Source organism: Panthera uncia, chromosome F1 (assembly GCF_023721935.1).
Source record: "Panthera uncia isolate 11264 chromosome F1, Puncia_PCG_1.0, whole genome shotgun sequence".
NCBI lineage: Eukaryota > Metazoa > Chordata > Mammalia > Carnivora > Felidae > Panthera > Panthera uncia.
In genome coordinates, this window is record NC_064813.1 from 24,757,484 (window position 1) to 24,784,048 (window position 26,565).

At 42.6% G+C, this 26,565-nt stretch overlaps 1 protein-coding gene across 4 annotated transcripts; it reads left to right on the forward strand.

The window, feature by feature from the left end:
- The first annotated feature begins 1,906 nt into the window (after positions 1-1,906).
- Positions 1,907-25,213, forward strand: RNASEL (ribonuclease L). 4 transcript variants are annotated; one of them, XM_049634123.1, is made up of 8 exons: positions 1,907-2,071; positions 3,164-3,288; positions 5,403-6,916; positions 16,492-16,577; positions 17,798-18,003; positions 18,889-19,021; positions 21,735-21,868; positions 22,978-25,213. In XM_049634123.1, exons 3-8 carry the CDS (start codon positions 5,440-5,442, stop codon positions 23,114-23,116), a joined length of 2,175 nt encoding a protein of 724 aa, XP_049490080.1. In that variant the 5' UTR covers positions 1,907-2,071; positions 3,164-3,288; positions 5,403-5,439; the 3' UTR covers positions 23,117-25,213. The 4 variants fall into 4 exon arrangements, with proteins under 4 accessions (XP_049490080.1, XP_049490079.1, XP_049490081.1 ...); XM_049634122.1 differs by lacking the exon at positions 3,164-3,288 and having other exon boundaries at positions 5,236-6,916; XM_049634124.1 differs by lacking the exon at positions 3,164-3,288.
- The last annotated feature ends 1,352 nt before the right edge of the window (positions 25,214-26,565 follow it).

Here is a 26,565-nt window from a genome sequence, read left to right on the forward strand (position 1 = left end):
CCTTAGTCGTACATCTAAGGATTGGTTGGTTGTTGGCTTGGGCAATGGTGGTGTCTGGGCCCTGTGTCTCTCTTACCACCCAGCAGGCTAGTCCAAGCTTCTTCATATGGTGGCAGGGTCCCGAGGGAGTGAAAACATGCTTAGGCTTGGAACTGGTGCACTATTACTTTTGCCACATTCTACTGGGCCAACCAAGTCACGGGGCCAGCCAAGATTCAAAGAGGGGAGTAACGAGAGCACTTAATGAGAATTCCAGTATGAAGTTAAACTGTGAAGAGCATGGGTGAAGGGAAGATGGAAAAAAAAATGTGGCTCTTTTTTGGTAATTATTCTATTATAGTGGGAGAGTCGGCTTTGAAGCGAGGCAGCCTGGTTCCGGTGTCCTTGCTCTAAAGCATTTTGGAGACTCAGTGCCTTGATATCTGCTAGCAAGAGTCTTGCCATTTCCTGCTCCTAAGCATGGAATACCCTGGCAACAGCCTCTATTCAATCGCAGGTGCTAGGGAGTTTCTAGCTATGCTAGCTGTTTCGTCTTGCCCACATTTCTTGCTACTCCTTTGTTTATTCCTTCAGAATTCTGCTTTATGATCACTTGGGTCATGAGCATCCTGTTTTTGTTTGTTTTGGTTGCAAATTTTAATTTCTGATTTTAGCCACATCTCTACTTTCTCATCTGTTCTTAACAGGCTCGCAGAATAGGTGAGGTGCATGATTACTACAGTCAAAGGAAAGCAGGGAAACCTAGATTTCATTAGCAAAATTGTGAGGAAGCTGTGAGAACATCAGTCATGTATTTGATTCAACTCGACCCCATTGTCTTCTTGCCAAGATCCAACAAGAAGAGATTCTGGTAAGTAACATGCAGTTTAGTCGCACTTTAGGGCTAATCCTTGCAGCCTTAGGGCTCTTTCTGGTCCAAAGAAGGAAAGGGGAAGGACCCTGTGTCCCCATCCTAGCATGTTGTGTGTGGAAAGGGGAAGCTCAGGGGATGGAGGGGGACATCATGATATGTAGCCTTGGCCTATGTTTCTCTGCATGCTCTTGCCTCAGTTTCCCACTCACTCCTGGACCTGCTTGCCTCTGCTCTTGGTGGCTCCTTCTTCAGAGTCTGGAGCTGTGCACCAGCCTAGTGGCTGGCGTCTCTGTGAGCAGAACGAAGTCTCCTCCTACCAGGCCCGCTGTCACACTCTACCTGTCTCTTGAGCCACCCCCTCTTTGCTTCTCCTGGTTCAAGATGGTCAGGAGTTTGTCTCCCCAGCAAGACTGGATATTCCTTGTGGACAGGAATATTTCCCACTGCAGCACTGAGTACACAGTATGCATCTCAGTGCGAGGAGAGTGGCAAGAACCGAACTTCTAGAGCAGAAAGGAATCTTAAAAACCATGCTCCACGAGCATGAGGCTCGACGCCGTTAAACCATCCACCCACCTGAGGTCACTCCCCTAAACAGCCACAGTGCTGGCTGCAGGACCAAGTCTCCAGACTGCCATCCTGGTGCCCGCCTGAGGAGGCCTCCGTGCCTCGGGCAGTGAGTGAGTTGAGTATGCCCACATGAGTGAGGGAGCTTGGGCTTTGGGTTTATCTAGCTTCTCTGAGCCACAGGTTCATCATCAACAGGTTTGTTAGGGGTCAACTGGGGTCATGTCACTTGTGAAGCAATGGGCAGGGCGCCTGGCACACAGTCAGAGTTCAATAAATATGCATTTACCACTCATTTCCCTCAGAAAGGTGGGGATTTAGAAGAACATGTAAAGAAGGAGCTGGAAGCGGTGGCCTGAAAGCCTAAAGGGCTGAAAGATGAACAGCTCTATATTGGACGTCAAATTAGCCATGGCCAGTCAGAGTGGGAGCCCCACTGTCCTCTAGAGGGCTCTCTGCTCAGGCCCTGATCCTTTCTTTTCTGGCTCAGTTTTTCCTCCTTCTCTCAGCTCCGCCCTGTGGCTCAGGGACCTCTTGCAAGAAGTGCTTTCCTGTAGGCGACAGGCTTTGAAGATTATATGACCTCAAAGGAATAGCTGAGGGGCGTATAGGACTTCAAAGGAATAGCTGAGGGGCGTCTGAGTTTAGAAGGTAAGACCTCACAAAGAGGAGAGCTGGGAAAGCTTGAGAAGCTGTTCCCTTTGAGGGATTCCTTGGGCTCCGGGGTCTGGAGGTGGAAGCGGGTGTGGGACACCCGGGAGGGAGCTCAGAGCCCGCTGGCAGGGGGCCCTTTGGTCCGGAGCCCTCCTGGGAGCCCCAAGATTTGGCCACAGTTCACACATTGCTTAACTCAAGCCTTCTTTGTCCGGCACCTCTGGTGAGTCGGAGAAAACGAAACTGAAAGCCGGCTGTTGTCTATGATAGCGCTTTTGCTGCAGTGTCTCTTTACTCTGATATTTTGTTTGGGATTTCTTTGACTCCCTTCCCTTCCCTGCTCCTTTATTTCTACCAGCCCATCTCACACCTGCTGTAACAGGAACCCTGCACGTGAACATTTGTCTCAAAGTTTTCATTGCCAGGGTGTTGTGCTTTCATAGCACGATCGATTAGATCTCTAAGGGAGGGGACTTTGATACTGTCAGGGTGGCCAGATTGCTAAAAAGTGGTTGCTGTGTGGGTTCTGTAGCAGGTGCAGTTTTACAGATACACAAGTAACAGTTTGGTGCTCATGCTTGAATTGCAGTTCTGTTACTCACACCTGGTGGAGGGCCGTTGGACTAAATCAACACCATCAGGTCCCCTGTTTATGTGCTGTGTGTGTGCACACAGGTGGAGAGACCAGGATTCGCTGAATTATTATTATTTTTTCATAGTGGGACATTATTAGTTCTCTCATTTATTGAATGCCTAATATTTGCCATACGTGACATGCATGACTGTATTTACTGTTGCCCCCTCTGGAGGAAACAAAATTGAGAATAATCTAATGCTACACAATTAGGAAGTAACAGTCCGAAGTTACACAACCAGCGGTTCAGACTTCAATCTTGTGAGGTTGGAGCTTAAGCTCTTTCCGCTTTTCTGTATTATTTTGAATAGAAGCACAAAGAAGACCTGCCCAGCGCCAGCGAACAAACACGCTGAGAGGAATCACACTTCCTGTGGCGTAGGAAATGCAAATTGACATAACACAGATTTTTTCCCCCTATAAATGAGAGTTCTTTCTTTCTTTTTTTTTTTAAGAGCCCATCTATTTCTGGCAAGAGTATGTTTATATGACATCAGAAGACATTTATTAACACAGCTTGAGAGCTTTTAAAACGATCATATCCTTTTGTTGTGGGACAGAGAACTGGTTCCAAACTCAGGTTTGGCTTCTAGCTGCTCAAAAATCAATACTAGAGAGACAGGTGATGGTGAGAAAGGGAAGGTTGCTTTATTCAGGAAACTGACAACCCGGGAAGATGGCAGACTAACGTCTCAAAGACCATCTTCCCCATGCAAGGGAAGCTGGGGAAGGCATGGGGAAAGGGAGGGGGTGGGGGCTGCGTGCCCAAGAAGCAGATGCCCAGGCAGTTAGTCATTTGTCAGTATGACCCTGAACAGACATATTGGCATCAGCAGCAGCTGGCCCTTCACTCCTCAAGGCCAGGGGTCTGCACATCTCAAGGAAAGTAGATTAGTTCCGCTACAGACCGAGGGACTTAGGTCAGCACACACAAGTGCATAGGCTTGAAGCAAATTAACACTTAAGACCTGTGCCATTACTCTTTGACCAGGCATTCAGTTCTTTGAAATCTATCGTAAGAAATCTATTATAAGATTTCTCATAAGGGGCGCCTGGGTGGCGCAGTCGGTTAAGCGTCCGACTTCAGCCAGGTCACGATCTCGCGGTCCGTGAGTTCGAGCCCCGCGTCAGGCTCTGGGCTGATGGCTCGGAGCCTGGAGCCTGTTTCCGATTCTGCGTCTCCCTCTCTCTCTGCCCCTCCCCCGTTCATGCTCTGTCTCTCTCTGTCCCAAAAAAAATAAATAAAAAACGTTGAAAAAAAAATTAAAAAAAAAAAAAGAAAACAAGCTTTAGGGGCACCTGGGTGCAGTTGGTTAAGCGTCCAACTTCGGCTCAGGTTGATCTTGCAGTTCGTGGGTTCGGGTCCTGTGTCGGGTTCTGTGCTGACAGCTCAGAGCCTGGACCCAGCTTCAGATTCTCTCTGTCTGCCCATACCCCACTTGCACTCTCTCCCTCTCTCTCTCAAAAATAAACATTAAAAAAAAGAAAGAAAATAAAGTTTAAAAAGCTAAATTAACTGAACCATTATTTAGAATGGTTAAAAAAATTCTAATTTTAAACGTCTTGTTTAAAAATTGTTTTTAAAAACTGCTCAGTAGTGGTGCCTGGGTGGATCAGTCAGTTGAGCCTCTGACTTCAGCCCAGGTCATGATCTCGTGGTTTATGACTTCGAGCCCTGCATTGAGCTCGCTGTTGTCAGCACAGAGTCCTCTTGGGATCCTCTCTCCGCCTCTCTCTCTGTCCCTCCCTTGCCTGCACTCTCTCTCAAAAATAAACATTTAAAAATAAATAGGGGCGCCTGGGTGGCTCAGTTGGTTGGGTGGCCGACTTCGGTTCAGGTCATGATCTCGCGGTCCGTGAGTCCGAGCCCCGCATTGGGCTCTGTGCTGACAGCTCAGAGCCTGGAGCCGGCTTTGGGTTCTGTGTCTCCCTCTCTCTCTGACCCTCCCCCTGTTCATGCTCTGTCTCAAAAAAATAAATAAACATTAAAAAAAATTTAAAAAAATAAATAAATACTGCTCGGTAATAAGGAAATGAAGCAACTGTCTGGTGGCATAGTGCCATTAAATTTTTTTAAGTTTATTTATTTATTCTTGAGAGAGAAAGAGAGAGAGAGAGAAAATCCTAAGCAGGCTTGATGCTATCAGTTCCGACTCTGAGGCAGGGGCTTGATGTCTCAAACTGTGAGATCATTACCTGGGCTGAAATCAAGAGTTGGCTGCTCAACCGACTGAGCCACCCAGGTGCCCCAACCATTAAAAATATTTTAAAAGACTTTGCAGTAATATAGGAAATTATTTACACTATGACATTAAGTGAAAGAAAGCAGGATATTTATACAACATCTTTACATAGCATGATCTCAACTATTTTTAAAAAATGTATAGAAATATACTAAAATGTTAACAATGATTATTTCTGGGTGGTGGGACTGTAGCATAATAATTTTCTAGAGCAAATAGTTCTATATTAATAACCAGATTAATTTTTCCAATTCAAATGCTTCCTCACTATTGTGAAATTACAGATAGCTCTCTCATCTCCTGGTGGGATGTCAGAAGACTGCAAGAGTATTGTTTTCCCTCATACTGCTGGTCCACAGTCAGATAATTCCGATTTACCCTGACAGGAGTTCTAAGAGCTCCATGTCTCTTTGATCAAGTCCCAAGAAGATAAATTTTCATTTTCTTAAAGGAAAGGCACAGAGTTGTAGCCATTGGTAATTACCATCATGGAGAGCAAGAGCCATAACAACCTTCAGGAGAGACCCACACCCTCCAGCAAGGGGAGGGCATCAGTGGAGGACAACCAGTTGATCAAAGCGGTTGAAAAAGAAGACATCAAGCTGGTTCAGCAATTGCTGGAAGGAGGGGCTGATGTCAATTTCCAGGAAAAGGAGTGGGGCTGGTCACCGTTGCATAATGCGGTACAAAGTGGCCAGGAGGACATGCTGCATCTTCTGTTTCGTTATGGCGCTAATCCTTTTCTGAGGAAGAAGAATGAGGCCACTCCCTTCATCATCGCTGGGATCGGAGGAAAGGTGAAGGTGCTCGAACTTTTACTTTCTAAAGGTGCAGAGGTCAATGAGTATGATGCTAATGGCTTCACAGCTTTCATGGAAGCTGCTGTGAATGGTAAAGTCGAAGCCTTAAGATTCCTATATAAGAGTGGGGCAAAGGTGAATTTGAGTCGAAGGACAAAGGAGGATCAAAAGAGGCTTAAAAAAGGAGGGGCCACAGCTCTAATGGATGCTGCTGAAAATGGACATGTAGATGCCTTGAAGGTCCTCCTTGATGAGATGGGGGCAGATGTCAAAGCCCGTGACAACATGGGCAGAAATGCTTTGATCTATGCACTTAGGAACTCTGATGATAGAAAGGTGGAGGTCCTCACTCGCCTTCTGCTGGACCATGGGGCTGATGTCAATGTGAGGGGAGAGAAAGGGAAGACACCCCTGATCCTGGCAGTGGAAAAGAAGCACTTGGGTTTGGTGCAGATGCTTCTGGAACAAGAGCATATAGAGATTAATGACACAGACAGTGAGGGCAATACAGCACTTCTGCTGGCTGTCCAACTCAAACTGGCAGAAATTGCTCAACTGTTATGCGAGAAAGGAGCCAGCACAGACTGTGGAGATCTTGTTATGATAGCGAGGCGCAACTATGACAGTTCCCTTGCAAAGTTTCTTCTCCTTCATGGAGCCAGAGAAGATTTTCACTCTCCTGCTGAAGACTGGAAGCCTCAAAGCTCACGTTGGGGGGAGGCCTTGGAACATCTCCACAGAATATACCGCCCTATGATTGGCAAACTCAAGATCTTTATTGATGAGGAATATAAAATTGCTGACACTTCTGAAGGGGGCGTCTACCTGGGGTTCTATGAAGGGCAGGAAGTAGCTGTGAAACGCTTCTATGAAGGCAGCACACATGGACAAAAGGAGGTCTCCTGTCTGCAGAGCAGCCGAGCAAACAGTGACTTGGTGACGTTCTATGGGAGTGAGAGCCACAAGGACTGTCTGTATGTGTGCCTTGCCCTCTGTGAGCAGACACTGGAGGAGCACTTGGATAAGCACAGAGGGGAGGCTGTGGGAAATGAGGAAGATGAATTTGCCCGGCATGTCCTTTTCTCTGTATTTAAGGCTGTGGAAGAACTACATCTACTGTGTGGATACACTCATCAGGATCTGCACCCCAGAAACATCTTAATAGGTGAGTCTCCCCAGTCTTCTCTTAAAAATTGTGGGATCTTTATTTACAAAAGGAAAGGATTTTCATTATAGATAGGAAAGGAGTAGAGTACGTGTATACTATTCTGTTCAAGGACTAACGAAACTGATTCATAATTATAGTGCAGTCTCTCCTGCTACGAGGTATAACCTTTACCCCACATGGAGGTCCCAGATGCCAATGGAATACCAGGCTAACCTTATACTTCCTTTGGCAAATGCAAGTATGAAGGTATGTCTTAGACGGGGTCAGCTCCAGAAATTTGAATTCCTAAAGTAGCCTGCAAGTCAGAGAATCCTGAAGTTATGTTCCTTCAGACAAGATGGTAGTCACCGTAAAACTGAATGGCAAAACTGAGGTCAAAATTGGGCATGCCAGGATAAGATGCAACACAGTGAAACAGCCTCCAAGTAGGCAGAACAAGGCACTACCCACTGGCTCAAGCCAATAAACAAACATACAAACAAACAAACAAACAAACAAATGAAAGCAACATTAAAGAAAAGAAGCAGAGCTGAATGTAAAGTCCCAGGAGGCAATGTGGTGCAGTAGAAAGAGTCTTGGCTTTAGACAGGTTGAGGGAGGCTTGCAGCCCAGTCCTGCCACTTGGTAGCTTTGCAACCTCAAAGTCACTTGGTTCTGTGAGGCTTAGTTCTCTCATTTAAGACTGATAATACTGCTTTGATAAGGTTGTTATGAGGTCTAAGTGCAGTATGTTAGACAAGTTACCTGTGCTATAGGTGCTCAACCAAGGCCAGGTACCTAATATACAGGCATGCATTGAGATTCAAGCTAGGTGTAGGGGAACAAGACAAAAAGAGGGTTCAGGTATGGAAAGGCAGAGAACAGTGTTTAAGGTCCTGGACAAGACCTGGAAAGAAGTAGGTAAATCTAAGAACACAACTGGAATCTGGCTTTTAGTTTGAAGCCACTAGTGGCACTCCTTCCTGGTGTTAACCAACTTTGCTGGGGAGACTGACAAAGGCCAGAAATATGTGCAGCTCTACCAAGTGAAGCAGTCTCAAGATTCAGCCAAGGGCAGGTTCCTTCCCGCTTCTAAATGTCTATCTTGATGCAAAAGTGTCATATATTATGTTCTAAAGAAAATTACTTGTCACTACCTATTCTTCAGAACCTCTGGCACCACCTCTTCTATTCTTAAGCTTGAACAATAAAGAATAGACTATATTTCTGCCTCAGGTGGTGAACCTAACATATACTAGAGACTATTCTTTGTATTAAATCCCTAAAATGATAGGGAAAGATGGTTAAATGACTTCATAGCTGAGATCACAATAACAAAAGAAGTTTTACAGGACAAAATCTTTGAAGAGTCATTAAGAGACTGAACATGATTGGATGGGGTTAAAGAAGGACACAGGAGCCAGTAGAAATGCAGAAGGCCACAACTAGATGTTACTCATAAAAGTGGGATCAGTGCAAAGAAGCCCCACTCAAGAGTAATGGAAGCCAGAAGCAGGAGAGGACAAAGGACCAGGTAACAGGCAGATTACTGCATTGGTAGAAACTAGGAAGCTCAAACCCTGTGCATCCCCTCTCCCCCACAGACCAAGCATCTATGACAGGCCTGTCTGTCTGCAGACAGGGAGACAGGGCTGCTACTCAAGACACTGGGTGGTTGATGATCTCAAGAGAAACAAAGAACATTTAAACCCACAAGATTTGTGCCAAAGCACCCTGCTGAATGGCATGTCCTTCTTACCCCTAAGTTTCACTGAATAAAATGTAAAGCAGTTCTGACAACTGCCTCCATCCCCCTATGTTGGATAGCATTAACAGAAACAACTCACAGGGCATCAGGGATTCTCAACTGCAAAGTGAGGCTTATAGTAAAAAATCACTTAAGATATTCATGAAGTACTGATACCATAAAAGAGATGCATGAAATAGAAGAATTAACACCCAAGGAAACAAAGCTAATTGAATGTATTAGTTTCCTATGGTTGCTGAAACAAATGATCACAAACTTGGTGTCTTAATAGAACCTTATGGGGCGCCTAGGTGGCTCAGTCAGTTAAGCCTCCAACTTTGACTCAGGTCATGATCTCATGGCTCCTGAGTTCGAGCCCTGTGTCGGGGCAGGCTCTGTGCTTACAGCTCAGAGCCTGGAGCCTGCTTCAGAGTTGGTCTCTGTCTCTCTGTGCTCCTCCCCTGCTTGCACACTCTCTCTTTTTCTCAAAAGTAAATAAACATTAAAATTTTTTTAAACAATAGAAACCTATTCTCCCACAGTTCTGGAGGCCAGAAATCAGTACCACTGGCCCCAAATCAGGTGTCAGCAAGACCAAATTCCCTCTGTAGGCTGTGGGGGGAGACTCTGTTCCTTGCCTCTTCCTCTTGGCTGCTGATATTCCTTGACTTGTAGCATCACTTAATCTCTGCCTCTGTAGTCATATTGCTTTCTCTTGTGTTGTCAGATCTCCCTTTGCCTCCACAGAGGGTAGTTGTTAAAAGTTCTCACTACATAAGGATGTACGTGATTACACTTTGGACTCACCCTGCTAACCCAGGATAATCTCTCCTATTTTAAGATTCTTAGTCACATCTGCAAAATCCTTTTTTGTTTTGACTATATAAAGTAATATTCAGGGGCGCCTGGGTGGCTCAGTCGGTTGAGCATCTAACTTCGGCTCAGGTCATGATCTCACAGTTTGTGAGTTCGAGTCCCGCGTGGGGCTCTGTGCTGACAGCTCAGAGCCTGGAGCCTGCTTCTGATTCTGTGTCTCCCTCTCTCTCTGCCCCTCCCCTGCTCATGCTTTGTCTCTCTCTCTGTCTCAAAAATAAATAAAACATTAAAAAAATTTAAAAAAATAAAGTAATATTCACAGATTCCACGGATTAGTACATGGGCATTTACTTAGCTTACCTTATTAAGTAACCACAATACAACTTTAAATATAATTAATAAAACCAGAGAACAAAGATAGGTCATGTCTTCCAAGAAGCAAGAATAAGCATTGTGAAAATAACCAAATAGAGAATTTGGAATTTAAAAATATGATTGTTTAAAATTTTAAAACTTGGGGTGCCTGGGTGACTCAGTCGGTTGAGTGTCTGACTTCACTTTAGGTCATGATCTCACTGTCTGTGAGTTCCAGCCCCGCATCAGGCTCTGTGCTGATAGCTGAGAGTCTGGAGCCTGCTTCAGATTCTGTGTCTCCCTCTCTGTCTGTCCCTTTTCCACTCATGCTCTGTCTTTCTCTCTCAAAAATAAAATAAAAACATAATAAAATAAAAATTTAAAACTCAAGACTGGGTTGAAGATTAAATGAGTGAACTAGAGGATGTGCCCAAGAAATTCTCCAAGGAAATAATAGAAAAGTATAAAGGGATGGAAAGGGAAAAAGTTTAAGAAGTCAGGAATTAGATCCAGAAGTTCTAATAGGCATTCCAGAGGGAAGAAGAGAGTGAGGCTGAAACAATATTTGAAAAAAAAATCGCTGAGAATGTCCCAGAACTAAAAGATAGATGTAGTTCTCTTATTGAAAAGACTCACCAAGAGCTGAGGATAAGTATGGAAAAAACCCCATTGAGCCACATCTTAAAGGAATTTCAAAGCATCAAAGAAAAAAGAGAAAACCTCAAAAGCTCCCAAGAGAAAAAAAAATTACCTACATAGAAACCAAAATCAGATTGGTAAGAGACTTCTCTCATCAGCAACCTGAATGCCAAAGGAAGGCACTGACGAGAAAGAGCCTATTTAACAGCTGAATGTTAGTGTCACCCCAGAATTCATATGTTGAAACATTAATCTCCATATGAGGGCACTTGGAGATAAGACCTTTGGGAGGAGATTGGATCATGAGGGTGGAGCCTTCATGAATGACATTAGTGCCTTTTTTTTTCACAATTAGAAATAATTTTTTTCATTTTCTCCAGCTTTATTAAGACAAAATTGACATGTAACATTGTGTGAGTTTAAGGTATATAATGTGATGATATAATATACGTCTATATTGCAAGATGATTACTACAATACAGTTAGTTAACACATTACCTCACATAGTTGCCGTTGTGTGTATGTGTGGTGAGAACTTATAACATTTACTCTCAGCAACTTCAAGTATATAATACAGTATTGTTAACTATAGTCACTGTGCTGTGCATGACATTCCCAGAATTTAGTCATCTTGTAACTAGAAGTTTGTACCCTTTGACTGCCTTTAGCCATTTCCCTGACCTCCACCACTGGCAACCACCAATCTACTCTCTGCTTCTATGAGTTCAGTTTTTTTTTTTTTTTTATTATTTAAAAACATTTTTTTAAATGTTTATTTTTAAGAGAGAGAGACAGAGAGACAGAGAGACAGAGAGACAGAGCATGAACGGGGAAGGGGCAGAGAGAGAGGGAGACACAGAATCTGAAGCAGGCTCCAACCTCTGAGCTGTCATTACAGAGCCCAACTTGGGGCCTGAACTCATGAACCATGAGATCATGACCTGAGCCAAAGTTGGATGCTTAACCAACTGAGCCACCGAGGTGCCCCTCAGTTTTGTTTTGTTTTGTTTTGTTTTAGATTTCACATATAAGTGAGATCATATAGCATTTGTGTTTCTTTGTCTGACTTCTTAAACTTAGCATAATGCCTTCAAAGTTCATCCATGTTGTCATAAATGGCAGGATTTCTGTCTTTTTATGGCTACATAGTGTTCCGCTCTGTGTGTGTGTGTGTGTGTGTGTGTGTGTGTGTGTGTGTACCATTTATTTATTTATTTATCCCTTCATCTGTCAATGGACACAGCCAGTTTCTATGTGTTGGCTAACATAAATAATGGTGTGATGAACCTGGAGACGCAGTTACCTCTTCAAGATGGTGATTTTATTTCCTTCAAATATACTTTTCTATTTTATCAATTTTTAATTTTTTTGAGAAACCTTCACGGTGTTTTCCATAGAGGCTGCACCAATTTACATTCCTACCAACAACACACTAGAGTTTCCTTTCCTCCACATCCTCACCAGTGCTTGTCATCTGTCTTTTGGTGATTATTCTAACAGATGTATGGGATGATATTACATTATAGTTTTGTTTTGCACTTCACTAATAACTACTGATATTGAGCACCTTTTCATGTATCTTTTGGCTCTTTTAATGTCTTCTTTGGAAAAAATGTCTATTCAGGTCCTTTGCCCATTTTTCAGTCAGAACACTTTATCTTTGCTATTGTATTGAATGAATTTTATAATTCACTCCAAACCAGATATCTGATTTGCAAATAGCTTTTTTTAAATTCTGTACATTCCCTTTTAATTTTGTTGATGGTTTCTTTTCCTGTGCAGAAGCTTTTAGTTTGATGTAGTCCCTCTTGTTCATTTTTTTTGCTTTTGTTGCCTGTGCTTTTGGTGTCGGATCTAAACTATCACTGCTGAGACCAATATCAAAGAGCTTTTCCTCTTTGTTTTCTTCTAGGAGTTATAGGGCTTCAGGTCTTACATTTCAGCCTTAAGCCATTTCAAAGTAGTTTTTTAAGTGGTGTAAGACAGGGTTCCACTTTCATTCTTTTGCATGTAACTATCTGTTTTTTCCAACATCATTTTTTGAAGAGATTGTCTTTTCCCCATTGGGTATTCTTGGCTCCCTTGTGAAGAATACATATGTGTGGGTTTATTTTGGGGCTCTTGATTCTGTTTCATTCATTTTATACCAGTACTACATTGTTTTGATTATTAGAGCTTTGTGATATAGTTAAAAACCAGGAAGTGTGATGCCTCTAGATGTGTTCTTTCTCAAAATTGCTTTGGATGGATTAATGCCCTTATAAGAAGAGGTCATAGAGGGCTGCCTGGGCAGCTCAGTTGGTTGATTCTCTGACTCTTCATATCCACTCAGGTCATGATCTCATGGTTTTTGAGGTTAAGCCCTGTGTTGGGCTCTGTGCTGATAGCATGGAGCCTGCTTGAGATTCTCTCTTTCCCTCTTTCTCTGCCACTCTGCCACTTGCACTTTCTCTCTCAAAATAAATAAACAAATAAATAAACATTAAAAAAAAAAGAAGTCATAGAGCTAGCTAGTTATCTTTCCACCATATGAGGACACAGCAAGAAGATGGCTGTCTATAAACCAGTAAGAGGGTCTTCACCATGAACCCAGTCCTGCTGACACTCTCATCTCAGATTTCCAATATTCAGAACTGTGAGAAATAAATTTCTGTTGTTTAAGCCACTCAGTCTATTGTGATTTGTCATAGCATCCAGGACTGACTGAGAGAACAGTCACATTATTATTGTTCACATGTGATTCAGAATAAATACATATTTTTGACTGCAGTATTATTAGCACACAGTGTTTTATTAGTTTCAGATGTATAATATAATGATTCAACAATTCTATACATTACCCACTGCTCATCACAATAAGCACACTTTAATCCCCTTTATTTATTTCACCCATCCCCCTCCACTTCCCCTCTGGAAACCACCAGTTTGTTCTCTGTATTTAAGAGCCTGTTTTTTTGTTTGCCCCCTTTTTTTTCTTTGTTCATTTGTTTTGTTTCTTAAATTCCACATGTGATGAAATCCTATGGTGTTTAGGTTTCTCTGACTTATTTCACTTAGCATTATAGCCTCTAGGACCATCCATATTGTTACAAATGGCAAGATTTCATTCTTTTTGATTGCCGAGTAATATTTCATTCTCTCTCTCTCTCAATATATATATATATATATATATATATATATATATATATATATATCTTCTTTATCCACTCATCTGTTGATAGACACTTGGGCTACTTCCTTATCTTGGTTATTGTAAATAACGCTGCAGTAAACATAAGGGTGCATATAACTTTTCAAATTAGTGTTTTGTTTTCTTTGGGTAAATATCTGGTAGTGGAATTACTGGATCATATCATATCTATTTTTAATTTTTTGAGGAACCTCCATACTGTTTTCCACAGTGGCTATAGTAATTTACATTCCTACAAACAGTGCACACTTTTTCTCCACATTTTTACCAACATTTATTTTTTGTCCTTTTGATTGTAGCCATTTTGACAGGCATAAGGTGATATCTCATTGTGGTTTTGATTTGCATTACCTGATGATGAGTGATGTTGAGAATCTTTTCATGTGTTTGTTGGCCATTTGTATGTCTGCTTTGGAAAAAGTTTCTATTCAGGTCCTCTGCCCATTTTTAATTGAATTGTTTGGGGTTTTGTTGGTGTTGAGTTGCATATGTTCTTTATACCTTTTTGGCATTAACCCCTTATTGGATATCTCATTTGCAAATATCTTCTCCCACTGAGTAGGTTACCTTGTCGTTTTGCTGATGGTTTCCTTTGTTGTACAGAAGCTTTTTATTTCAGTGTAGTCCCAATAGTTAATTTTGCTTTTGTCTTCTCTTCCTGAGGAGACATATATAGAAAAAATGTTTCTATGGCCAATGTCAAAGAAATTACTGCCTATGTTTTTCTTTTTCTAGAATTTAATGGTTCCAGCTCTCACATTTAGGTCTTTGATCCATTTTGAGTTTATTTTTGTGTATGGTGTAAGAAAGTGGTCTATTTTCATTCTTTTGCATGTAGCTGTTTAGTTTTCCCAACACCATTTGTTGAAATACATTTTTTAAGCATTCAAGGATCCAGGAAAACTTTCTGCCCACAGACCCTACATGAAAGATCTGCTAGAGGATATGCATAAGGAAGGAGAGAGAGTCTGGGAGAAAATAGTAACTTACAAGAAGCAAAGAATAAACAAAGAAAGAATTCATTGTTTATGTAAATTATGCACATTGTTTTTTTTTAAGAATTACAAATATATTAATCTTAGATGACATCACTGTGGTGGGAGTGAGGATGAAGAGGTTCTTGATTCATTCATTGACAGCAGGGTGGAGTAGGCAGATTTTGTCCGGACTCTGCCCATCGACTGTTAACAGTCTGTGATGATGTAAGTTTAAAATTTTGATAGCACTTTAACAATGTCTATTGAATCTAAACAAAACAAAACAAAACAAAACAAAACTGGGGCTTGTTAAAAAAATCAAGTGTTAGGCAGAGATGTGAAGTGTTCCATCAGGCACTTGCCAATTTAAGTAGTAGAACTCAGCTCCAAGTGGTTTAAACAATGAAGGGGATTTATTAGTTCAAATAGCTGAAAACAGTCCCTGGTTATGATCTGCATCCCATCTGCCCCTTCAACCTACTTTCCAACTACATCCCTCCTCTCCAGGTACTCAGCCTGCTTTCTGTCAGAGCGGAATTCTTCGGGTTCCTTTCTGCCTTGGGAATTCCTATCTGGAATTCTCTCTTCCCTGCTCCACTTATCCACTCAAATTCTAATTTTGAAAGAGAGAGAGAGAAAGAGAGAGAGAGAGAGAGAGAGAGAGAGAGAGAGAAAATGCAAGCAGGGGAGGGGCAGAGAGAGAGAGAGAGGGAGAGAGAGAGAGAAGCCCAAGCAGGCTCCATGATGACAGCATGGAGCCTCATGTCGGGCCCAAATTCACAAACTGTGAGATCATAACCTGAGCTGAAATCAAGAGTTGGATGCTCAACCAGCTGAACCACCCAGGTGCCCTAAGAGTCCTTCCTCAAGGAAGACTTCTTTCCCACATACAGCCATGTGGTTCTTGTTATAAACTTTCAGTTTCCTGCACTTTTGGCTAGTACTTTTAAAGTTGCAATTAACTTTGTGTTTATTTGTGTAATTATTCACTCAATATCTATCTCCTTGTTCAGCGACTCTGAACCCTGCAGAGTCTGTGCTGTGTTCTCCTCCTCCACTGTCATTTTCCCCCTCACTAGACCCTTATTGAATAATTTAGTGGAAGCATTTTTGTTAGACTGTGGGTTTCCGTGCAACTTTGATATTTAAGTTCAGAATAAAAGGGGTTCGAGAAGCACACAATTCTACTGACTGTCATCCTATCTGGAGTTACCCAGTTTTCTTTCTTTGACTCCTTCAAGCCAGAAGCAGGAGCTACTTCTTCAAGGACAGATCACTGACTTGTTCTCCTCTCATATTGTTCCGGATCTCTCCTGTCCATGCATCCCTCTGTCTGAGGACTCAGTGGCTTCTTTCTAGGGAGAAGGATTCTGAAGAGGGGATGAGGCAGTGACTCATAACAAGCACATGGTTTATCCATGATAACTGCTTACAGCATCATAGTGGTCTGTGGGTGATGGGCTTGATTTAGTGGAGTGCTGTGCTAATCTGGCCTTGGATTTGGAATCTTGTTGGTTAGCCGTTGTGTAGCCTTAGGAAGTCAACATAACTCCTGCCAGCAGTTTCTTTATAAATCTGTGCTCTTTGCCCCCAGGAATTGCCTGAATGGGGAGCTAGTTAAATTTATCCTCATCCTACCTCACCCCCAGGACTGGAAAAAAATAAAATTTAAATCCTGCCCTTGGCATATAACTAACAGGTGAAACGATGTGGTGCACATGGCTCTTTTGAGGAGTAAATGGCCATGCAGATATAAGCTTTATTGCTGCTTTCTTCGGCGATGGTAGCACATTGCGGAACATATTTATTTAAATTAATTACAACAGGAAGAGAAAGGATTGTCATTGCATCTCTACAAACTATCCTCTAGATTCCAAGAATGCTGTTTGCCTGGCAGATTTCGATAAAAGCATCAAGTGGGGTGGAGAGCCGCAGGAAATCAAGACAGATCTAGAGGTAATTTCTACAACTAGTTTACTTTTCCATCTTTCACCTTCCTTTTTTGTTTCATTCATTCCCTTATGTCCTATGGCCAATTAGAGTTCATCATTTCTATTTTAACTAACTTTCACAGCGTTTTCCCAGAGATCGCTGCCTTCAGTCCTGTGCAGACAGTAGCATTTCTCTGGGTTGGTGTGGAGTTGGTTGTTGCTGTGGCTCCTTTCTGTATCTCTTTGGATCTCTCTCCTCCTGCACCAGCTAGATAGTAAATAAATCGAGCATGCCACATCTCTTCTAAAATTACCTCCAAGAAGCATCTCCAAATTACCTCCAGAATTTCTGCAGGAGGTATTTTCTGCCTAAGGACAAAGCAGTTGAGATTTCTTTTCCCATTCCATCCAAACTGGGGTGCTAAACTCCTGGGAGGGCCAGATACTACAGCCCTCTGAAACACAAGGGAGGGATGAGATTGATCTTCAGCTTGAAAGAGACTAATCTTGGCCAAAAGGGTTAAGACCCTGAAATAGCTGTTTCTCCTGGGAGGAGAGAGGGCAAAAACAGAGCCTGACCTCTGCAGACCAAAGGTTCCAGATTGATTCTGATCCTGTCAGGGCAGCTTTGTCCTGGGGGATTCTCCAGGGTGCTCAACTTTCAACCCCAGGAGCAAGAGCTCTCTATCCATGTCTGGCCTTTGCTGTTAAAAGCCTCAGATTTTAGCTTCTTCCCTGACTGGTGTCTTGCCTGCTGCATGAAGTTCCTATGCTGACCTCCTTCTTTGCCTTTCCTCCCTGTCATGACCTAACTCCTGGGGCTATCACTCTGTCCCACTGGACCTGGACTGGCTCCTTTATCTGCTCCCTGACATAGCCCCAACCCAAAGTCCCAGTTCCCAGCCAGATTCCTACCATTTCCCTTGCTTAAAATATTTTTCTTCTCCCCTGTTTATCTGTATGCTGTCCATACTTTAAGATCAAGCTCAAATTCCTCTTCCTTTAAGCAGTCTGCCCTGACAACTCTGGCCCATGATTACTTTTCACTCCTTATAAACCTCAGTTGTGGGGACCATATACTGCCTCGAAGGGTTCTTTATACACTACCTGTGTCTTTTCTCCCTAATAAGCCTGTGGACTCCTTGAGATTTCTCCCACTTTCCATTTGGTCATAACCTATATCACACCTCCATACAGAGTGATAATTCATGAATACCTTTAGCTCAATTTATGGGTTTCATGCAGGCCCTTGGACTGCTGGTCCTATATGTGGTAAAGAAGGGAGATATCCCTTTTGAAACCCTGAAGACTAAAAGTAATGAAGAGGTGATTCAACTTTCTCCAGATGAGGAAACTTGTAACCTCATTCATCACCTGTTCAACCCTGGAGAAAATGTGAAGGAGCATCTGAGTGGCCTGCTGGGTCATCCCTTCTTTTGGAGCTGGGAGAAGTAAGTAAAGCTTGATTGCATATTTCAGGCATCCAGAAGGGAGACAATGAGTGTATTAGTCAGGAGATTTTATATATAATATATATAAAATCATATATCATATATCCAAATGATAAATATAAATATATATTTATTTTTCATAAGGAAATGGCTTAGGCAGTACTGAGGCTGAGAATTTTCATGATCTGCTTCTGCAAGCTGGAGACTCAGGAAACCCAATAGTGTAATTTAGTCTAAATCCAAAGGCCTGAGAGCGAGGGGGCACTGATGATGGGGATTCCAGTAAGGGTCTGAAGGCCTGAGAGCCAAAAGGGGTGAGGGCAAAAGAAGGTTGATGTCCCAGATGAAGCCATAAGACAAGAAGGGGTGAATTCCAGGTTTTGTTCTATTCAAGGACCTCGGGGGATTAGACGAGGCCCATTCACAAGGGGAAGGTGATCTGCTTTACTGAGTTCACCAGTTCAAATACTAATCTCATCTGGAAACACCTCACAGAAATGCCTAGAATAATATTTAATCTGGGTCTCTTGTGGCCAGACAAGTTAACACATAAAATTAACCATCATGGTTAGGTGGTGTGGGAAGGAGTTAGTCTGGGAATCAGAAGACCTGGGCTCTCCTCTCAGCTTGGCATCTCCTGATTGTGTATCTTTGGAGTAGTGACTTAATGTCTCTGGATTCTGGTTTTGTTTTCTGAGGAAAAGAAAAAGCCGGGGCGGGGGGGAAGGGGGAGCGGAGAAAGAGAGCAAGATGCCTGCTTCTTCCATCATACAGAATTTTTAGAGACATGGTTTTACTACTTTTATCAAAAACCAAAAGGTAACATTGTTGTTTCTGAAAAGAGAAGGCAGAGTGGAATGACCATGATAATTTTGTCATCTTCAGCCGCTATAGGACCCTTAGGGATGTGGGAAATGAATCGGACATTAAAATGCGAAAATGTAATAGCAGGATTGTCCAACTACTGCAACTTGAAATGTCTGAATGTTCCAGAAGTTTTGCCCAGTGGACTTCTAAGGTATGAACGATTCCTGTGTCTGGAAGTTATTCCAGGAATAAGGATCTGTGTAATGTGTTATGTTAGTTTTTTTTCTTTTTTTAACTTTCAGTATACTATTGGCCTGGCTCAGCCAAGGGGTGGAAGATGTGATTTCCCTGCCTTCCTCCCCATCCCAGCCCCCTCTGCCCTGTTGGGTCTCTGTCTCATCTTTCAGAGGCTAGGCCCTCCTGACAGACAGACTCTCATCTAGACTTCTCTTCAGGATGGCCTTGTCCCAGCCCAGGAGTCTTTTCCTTTCTCATGGCTCTTTCCCTCCAGCCCTGGTTCTAAGAAAGGCCTGGCTAATCATCCTATTACTATTGTGACAAGAGCAGCTGATTAAATAGAGTTTAACCCCAAGGAGGTCCCGCACCATGAGACTTCGCAGTCCAGGGAGAGATTGGCTGCCTCTGCCAACTGTCCAGCCCAGCTCTGAGGGCCCACATACACATCTACATTCTGCCTGGGGAAACACACCATGAAGAAATCTTTCAAATTTCTCTTCTTCAAGAAATGGTCCACCTAACTTGAACTAAATACAGTAAAACATAACAAATTAATCATCACCTCGATCTGGTCAATGCTACCAAAACTTTCGTTATTATTACTTAGCAGATACCTATCGAGTGCCAGTTTCATGCTAGACCCATGTGAGGCTGTGGGCATGTAAAGCAGAGTACAGCATGGTCCATGGAGGGCCAAGAGACCCACAGAAACACTGGCTGTATGATACATGCTGGGCTCCCTGGAGACAGTGCAAAGCACTATGGGAGAATCCATATCCCCAGGTCTTTGACTGAAACCAATAGCTTCCCAATCATATGCCTGATCTAGGACTGCTTGTCTCACACCTCTTTGTTTCTGGGTCTCATTTTGTTTTCCTTCCCTTGTTTGCCTCTAGATGACACATCACACTCATAATTGCTGCCTTAGTGTCCATTTCCCCCCACTACCCTGTAAATTCCAGGGGGGCAGAGACTGTCCGTAGTCATGTCTGTTACTGAATTCCTGGCATGGAGTAGGTATGCCATGACTCTTTGCTAAATGAACATCTATAAAACTTCAGCTAAAACTTAAACTTTTAGGAACAGAGAAGTTTGAAACAAGAACAAGTGATAATAACAGCTGACAATTCTGTAGCACTGAATCTGTGGCAGTTATAGTTCCCAGGGTTTTGTGAGAGTTTCCACAGCTAATCCTTATAACAACCTCTGAGGCAATTACCTCCCTTTTGTGGGTGGGCACACTGAGGCACAGGCAAATACTTTTTCCAAAGGCACAGAGCCAGCAACAGAATCTGAAGCTGGGCAGTCGGGCTGCTGATGCTGTGTGCTAAAGCTACTCACTGCACGAAGTGATGATGCCATGAAGTCCACCCGTTCATTTAATTGCTGAGGAAATTGAGACTCAGAGGTATAACCTGAAATAGCCAGACCTGGAAAAGAAAGATTGGCAGAGGCTGGGAAGGAAAACCTGTTCTTTTGTTTCCCAGTTCATCAGTTCTTTCCCCAAAACTTCATGGACTTATGATGCATTTTGACTGACTTCAAGCCTTACCTTTTTACTATTTTTTAGGTTTTTTTTTTAAGTTTATTTATTTATTTTTGAGAGGGAGAGCACAAGCAGGACAGGGGCAGAGAGAGAGAGAGAGGGAGACACAGAATCCAAAGCAAGCTCTAGGCTCTGAGCTGTCAGCCCAGAACTTGACGTGGGGCTTGAACCCATGAACCACAGGATCATGACCTGAGCCAAAGTTGGATGCTTAACTGACTGAGCCCCCAGGCGCCCCTCAAGTCTTATCTTTTAATTCCCATTTGAGACTTTGACTTTCTGTCAATTCTCACGACTTGCCCATTTTCACGGTCATACATTCAGCTTTGCGGCAGCCCCGAGGAGCCAAGTTTTCCAGCGTGTGCTCCTGCCTCCTCCCTCCGGGGTGCCCCGCGCTGGCGTGCAGTGGCTCAGCCCTTCTCCCAGGTGCGCTGCACGTGGCACATGTGGACTGTCTCAGCGGGTCTTCGCTGGGGTGGTCTAGTCACCCGTGATTCTTGAGGGACTCTATCTTCACGACTGTTGGGTGCTATTCTCTTACCCCTAACGCTTTGTAAAAAGGAGAGCCACCTACAAGGGTGCAAACACACAGAGAAAGGCATGGGCTTGGGAGACGCTGCTGTGAGATACTTAGAGGCAAGGAGGAACATGGAACCTTTGGAAATAGGATTCAGAACAAAACAAAACCCACCACACTCATTTTGGCAATGGCTGCCGGGTCCGATTTTAGTCTGAACACCCCTCTTCAGGGGGGAAATGTAATCAATTACCAACTTGGACAGGTGGCCACCAGGATAAAAATATTGTACAGTCTAACGAGTAAATTTCCTAGGATAGTAGCCAACGAATGTCTAAACCATGTTTCAATATATTTAACTTCCTATGAAAACTTCTCAGTTCACTGAGAAAATACATACCAGAATGTGAAGTTACTTATAATCCCACATCTAGACACAACTACTGTTAGCATTTTGATGTTATAGTATTTACTTCCGTTCTTTTTCTTTCTATTAATTTATTTTATTAATCAGTGGTAATTTGGGCATATATTCAAATTCGCATTTTGCCTTTTTGTACTAATAGTGCATTAGGGTTTATTTTGTGTTGCTACTACATTTTTGCTTAACATTTTGTTTTGTAGATTGACAACTACGTTATGCAAGAAATGAATAAGTATTATGAAAACAAACGCAAACGTTATAAGAATACTGTGTGTGATCTGTTAAAGTTCATCCGGAATTTGGGAGAACATATTAATGAAGAGAAAAACAAAGAGTAAGTACTATTTCTGTTCCTGCAAGTCATCTATGAAATGAGGGTGATTTAAAAATCTAATTCTAGGGCCGCCTGGGAGGCTCAGTCTATTGAGTGTACGACTTCAGCTCAGGTCATGATCTCGTGGTTCATGAGTTCAAGCCCCGTGCTGGGCTCTGTGCTGACAGCTTGAAGCCTGGAGCCTGCTTCGGATTCTGTGTCTTCCTCTCTCTCTGCCCCTTCCCCATGTGTGCTCTGTCTCTCTCTCTCTCTCAAAAATAAATAAACATTAAAAAAATTAAAAATCCAGTTCTAAATTTATATCTGCTATTTGTTAGAATAGGAAATTTATTTTGATGGAAGAAAAGTAATTCCTCCCCTCTGGAAAAGGCCAACACAAGGGTCTTACAGTGAATGACAGATGTGCCCCGCAGGCTCTTATCCTCCTTTTTAGCTATTGCTGAGCTCTCTTGAACAGAAGGGTAGTGACTCCCTTGTGGGAAGAAATGCAGGGGCCCGGGCAGCTGGCTAAAGTGAATGTGGTGCTGTAAAAGTCTCAAAAGTAGCCCCTGTTAGTGAAATCAGCTTTTGCAGCCTAAAATGTTAGCTGTAAACTCACAGAAAGCTTGCAGTTTTCAGGTCTCTTTTGGATTTTGGAATTGTAGATAAGGGACTGTGGAACTGTATCATCTCCATGTTATGGAGAATAAAACGGGTTCACAAAAATCAAGTTGCTAATTAGTTGAAGAGTTAGGAGATGAATCTTGTTCTGTCAGATTAAAAAAAATTTTTTTTAGTGTTTATTTATTTTTGAGAGAGAGAGAATGTGAGCAGGGGAGGGGAAGAGAGAGAGGGAGACACGGAATCTGAAGCAGGCTCCAGGCTCTGAGATGTTAGCACAGAGCCTGACACAGGGCTTGAACTCACGAGCTGAGACATCATGACCTGAGCCGAAGTCGGATGCTTAACCGACTGAGCCACCCAGGTGCCCCTTGTTCTGTCAGATTTTAAACTCCTTACTCCCTCTGCTCTAGAAACCAAGGGAGCAAAGAGATCTTTGGACGCAGATGCTATAATGGGGGAAGACGATTTGGGGGCAACCATGCCAATATGTTTATGTTTCATTTCAGGATGAAGTCGAGAATTGGAGAACCTTTCCAGTATTTGCAGGAGAAATTTCCAGATCTGGTCATCTATGTCTACACGAAACTACAGAACACAGAATACAAAAAGCATTTTCCCAAAACCCTCAATCCCAACAAGCCTTAGTGTGATAGAGGTCATCCCTGAGTGGTGGCTGAGCTTTTAGACTTCAGGGAGGTACTTACTTAGCTGTGATCTTGGGCAAGTCACAACTCTCTGTCTGGGTCTCTTAACTAACCTGGTTGTTTGCGGGGATGTTAGATAGCGGGTATATCAGGCCCTGACACAGTGCCCAGTTTTCCTACATGTTTACAACAGAAAAATGTATATGCTTAAACTACCTTCCTTGTCTTTTTTATGGGTAAAGCTTAGTGCTAGGAGCTGGGAGGGCATCCTGCTAAGATTCCTCTTGTCAGTTGCACCCCAGGAGTTGAGTGGCTACACCTGTAATGCTTCTATGTTTTACCTTGATTGTCTCATTTAATTCTGCCAATGACCTTGCAAGACAGGGTTTATTATCCCCATTTAAGAACTGGCGGACCTGAGATTCAGAGAGTTTGAATTACTTGCCCAAGATCATACAACTTGCATAGAGCACTGTATAAATGCATTTCGTGTTATTGTTATCACTTACTTGGGTATTTAGAACTTAGTCACTAGCCCAGGGATCTTCTGGATGGATCCCCAAAGGAATATGCCAAAGGGACTCCAGAAAGCTCATTCACTCATTTACTCCACTTATGCATTCATTCATTCATTCAATATTTGTTGAACACCTAGTATAAGACCAGACACTAATTGTATGAATTCCATTCCTTCTAGAACGACCTACATTGGTTTTCCATGACCTCAAGGAAGTTCTCAACTGGGGGCAGTTTTGCCCCTCAGGGGCCATTTAGCATCATCTGGGGATGTTTTTGGTTTTAAATCTGGGAGATAGGGAATATTATTGTCATCAGATAGATGGAGGTCAGGGATGATGCCAAACATTCTATGATGCACAGTATAGCTCCCCACAACAGAGAATTATCCAGCCTAAAATATCAGTGGTACCAAGACTGAGAAACTCTGCCTTAAGGAATTGGGACACTTTTGAACTGGCTTGGGGACCAGGACCATGGATTGTGTAGACCACCTCACAGAGGAGTGACTTGGATTTATTTTCTTGCTTTTGGATTTGTAGTGAAACAATTCCAGTGTCACCTCCCCAGAAAGCCCCCTGAGCTCCCCCCACCCTCCATCCCCCAGTCTGAGTGCTCTTTCTGGCCCCCTAGCACCCATAACCAGAGCATGCTTCTCTCCACCTTGAGCTTGCTTCTTCCTCACTGGAATGTAAGCTTTCAAGGACCAGTGATATTTATAATGTTTATTTATTTATTTTGAGAGAGAGAGTGAGGATAGGTGAGGGAGGGACAGGGCTCAGCATGGAGCTCGACGTGGGGCTCGATCCTACAACCATGAGATCATGATCAGAGCCGAAATCAAGTGTTGGACACTTAACTGACTGAGCCACCCAGGCACCCCAATATATATTTTTTGATTTGTATCATTAGTGCCTAGCAAAATGTCTGCCATATGGTAACATTCAATAAATAGTCACTGAAAAATGAATGAACCATCTTTATAAATGAATAATAATGTTACCTTACATTTTAATCGTGCTTTATAATTTATAAATTACACCCACATATTTTCTCTTTTAGTTTTCAAAATTATCCTGTAAGGTAGGTGTTGTTATCTTCATTTTGCAGATGAGGATAGAGACATATTGATTTACTCTAATACATAGCTAGAAAGTATCACTGTCTTGATTTGAACATATTTTCTGGCATTAAGTCTGATGTATTTTCCACTTATCCTCGTTCTGGTGGTCAAGGTGGAGACTTGTAATGGGAGGAACTGGGGATAAAACAGTATCTTAGGTTCTTTCTGAAGAGATGATGACAGTAAATGAAGTTAAGAAGAGTTGGAAGTCAAACTAAACATAATTGACACTGATGTCCTCCACTCTCACCTATGATTGCATGGATCATCCTCTCCTTGCTTAAAAAAAAGGTACTGGAAGAAAGAAACTTAAGGCTGTTCTGTAAGGTTTTAGGAGAAGCAGGATTGCCTTAGATTTTAAAATTAAGGTTTGTTTTTCTGATTTGTAGTAAGTACCTGGTTATGTCAATCAAAATGCCCATTTGTAAAGCATAGTCAATAAAACTTGGAGTCATCTTATTCAGTCTGATTTTCTCTAAGTGATATTTCCACTATAGAGAGTAGTGATAAATATAATAGAAAATGCTCAATGAATAATTCCTGGTTAGGTTTTAAGAAAGGGCATCCTCCTCTTTAATAATGGGAAAAGGAGCCTATTTTCAGCCCTTCAGTAATTCTGGAACAATTTGAGGCTGGGGTGTCTGTAGAGAGAGAAGGAAGGAACTGATCGTTTTACCCTCTGCTTTCATTCTCTGAGGGTTTCTGTGGATGCTCTGCAAATATTTCTCACTTGGTCCTCATTATCACAAACATTTCACTGAGTTTGTAGCTCATGTTAGGTGCTATGTTAGGCAAGGTGATCCTGTGCCTGGACTTGTCAAGCAGAAGTGCCAGTTACATAGAGAAGAGGGAAGTTGCCCACCTGGAATGTACTGGACAAGCAATACAGGGGAGAAAATTGTGGTAAACGTAACAATTACCACTTCTTGAGCACCTACTGGTTTCCAATGCCTAATGCTTCTGTACATGACATCTATCAACACCCAGGACAATGCTATGAGATGCAATTATTCCATTTTACAGAAGAGGCAATAATGTGCAGAAAGGATCGATAAGTTGCTCGAGTTCACAAAGGTGGTAAGTGGAAGAGCTAGGATACAAACCCAGGTCTGCAACTCCATCAGGTGTGGCCTCCCCAGAGAGCCAAAGATGGTGAGTTTGGCAGGGCTGAATGATAATTGTGAGTGGGGCTTATTGCAGCTTTCGTCAGTTGCTCCAGTGCAGCCTAGGAGGTCAAGATTACCCATGACCTTCATAGCACCGAATCCAATGACACTTCTCTGTTTTCACCAGTCTACCGGCTGACCACTCTTTTGCTTTTTCACCTGCCCCCATTAGCATTCTCAGCACCACACTCACCTACTTTTTCTCACCCCATTGTTTGCTTCTCCACAATGTCCTTTGCCAACTCATTCTCTGCTCATCCTCTAAACATTGAGTGTCCCTGACTTAAGCCTCAAGCAATTCACTTTTCCCCCCCTTTCTCCTTAGACGATCTCTTCAAATACCATGACTAATATTATCATGAATAGGCAGAAGATATCCATGTTTTGAAATGCAGGTTCTACTTATGGATATTACCATCTTCCACCTAATTGCCCCCAAATTATTAGTCTTGTAGGATTCTTTTCTGCACCCCTCAACATCCAATCTATTAACAAGCCCAGTTGGTTCTGCTTCCAAAATAAATCCCAAATCTGCTCACAACCTTTTGTTTCCACTACGTGGATCAAACCACAATGATTTTTCACTGGAACTGAAGCATCAGCCTCATAACTGACTTCCATACTTGTTCCCTAACAATCCTTCCT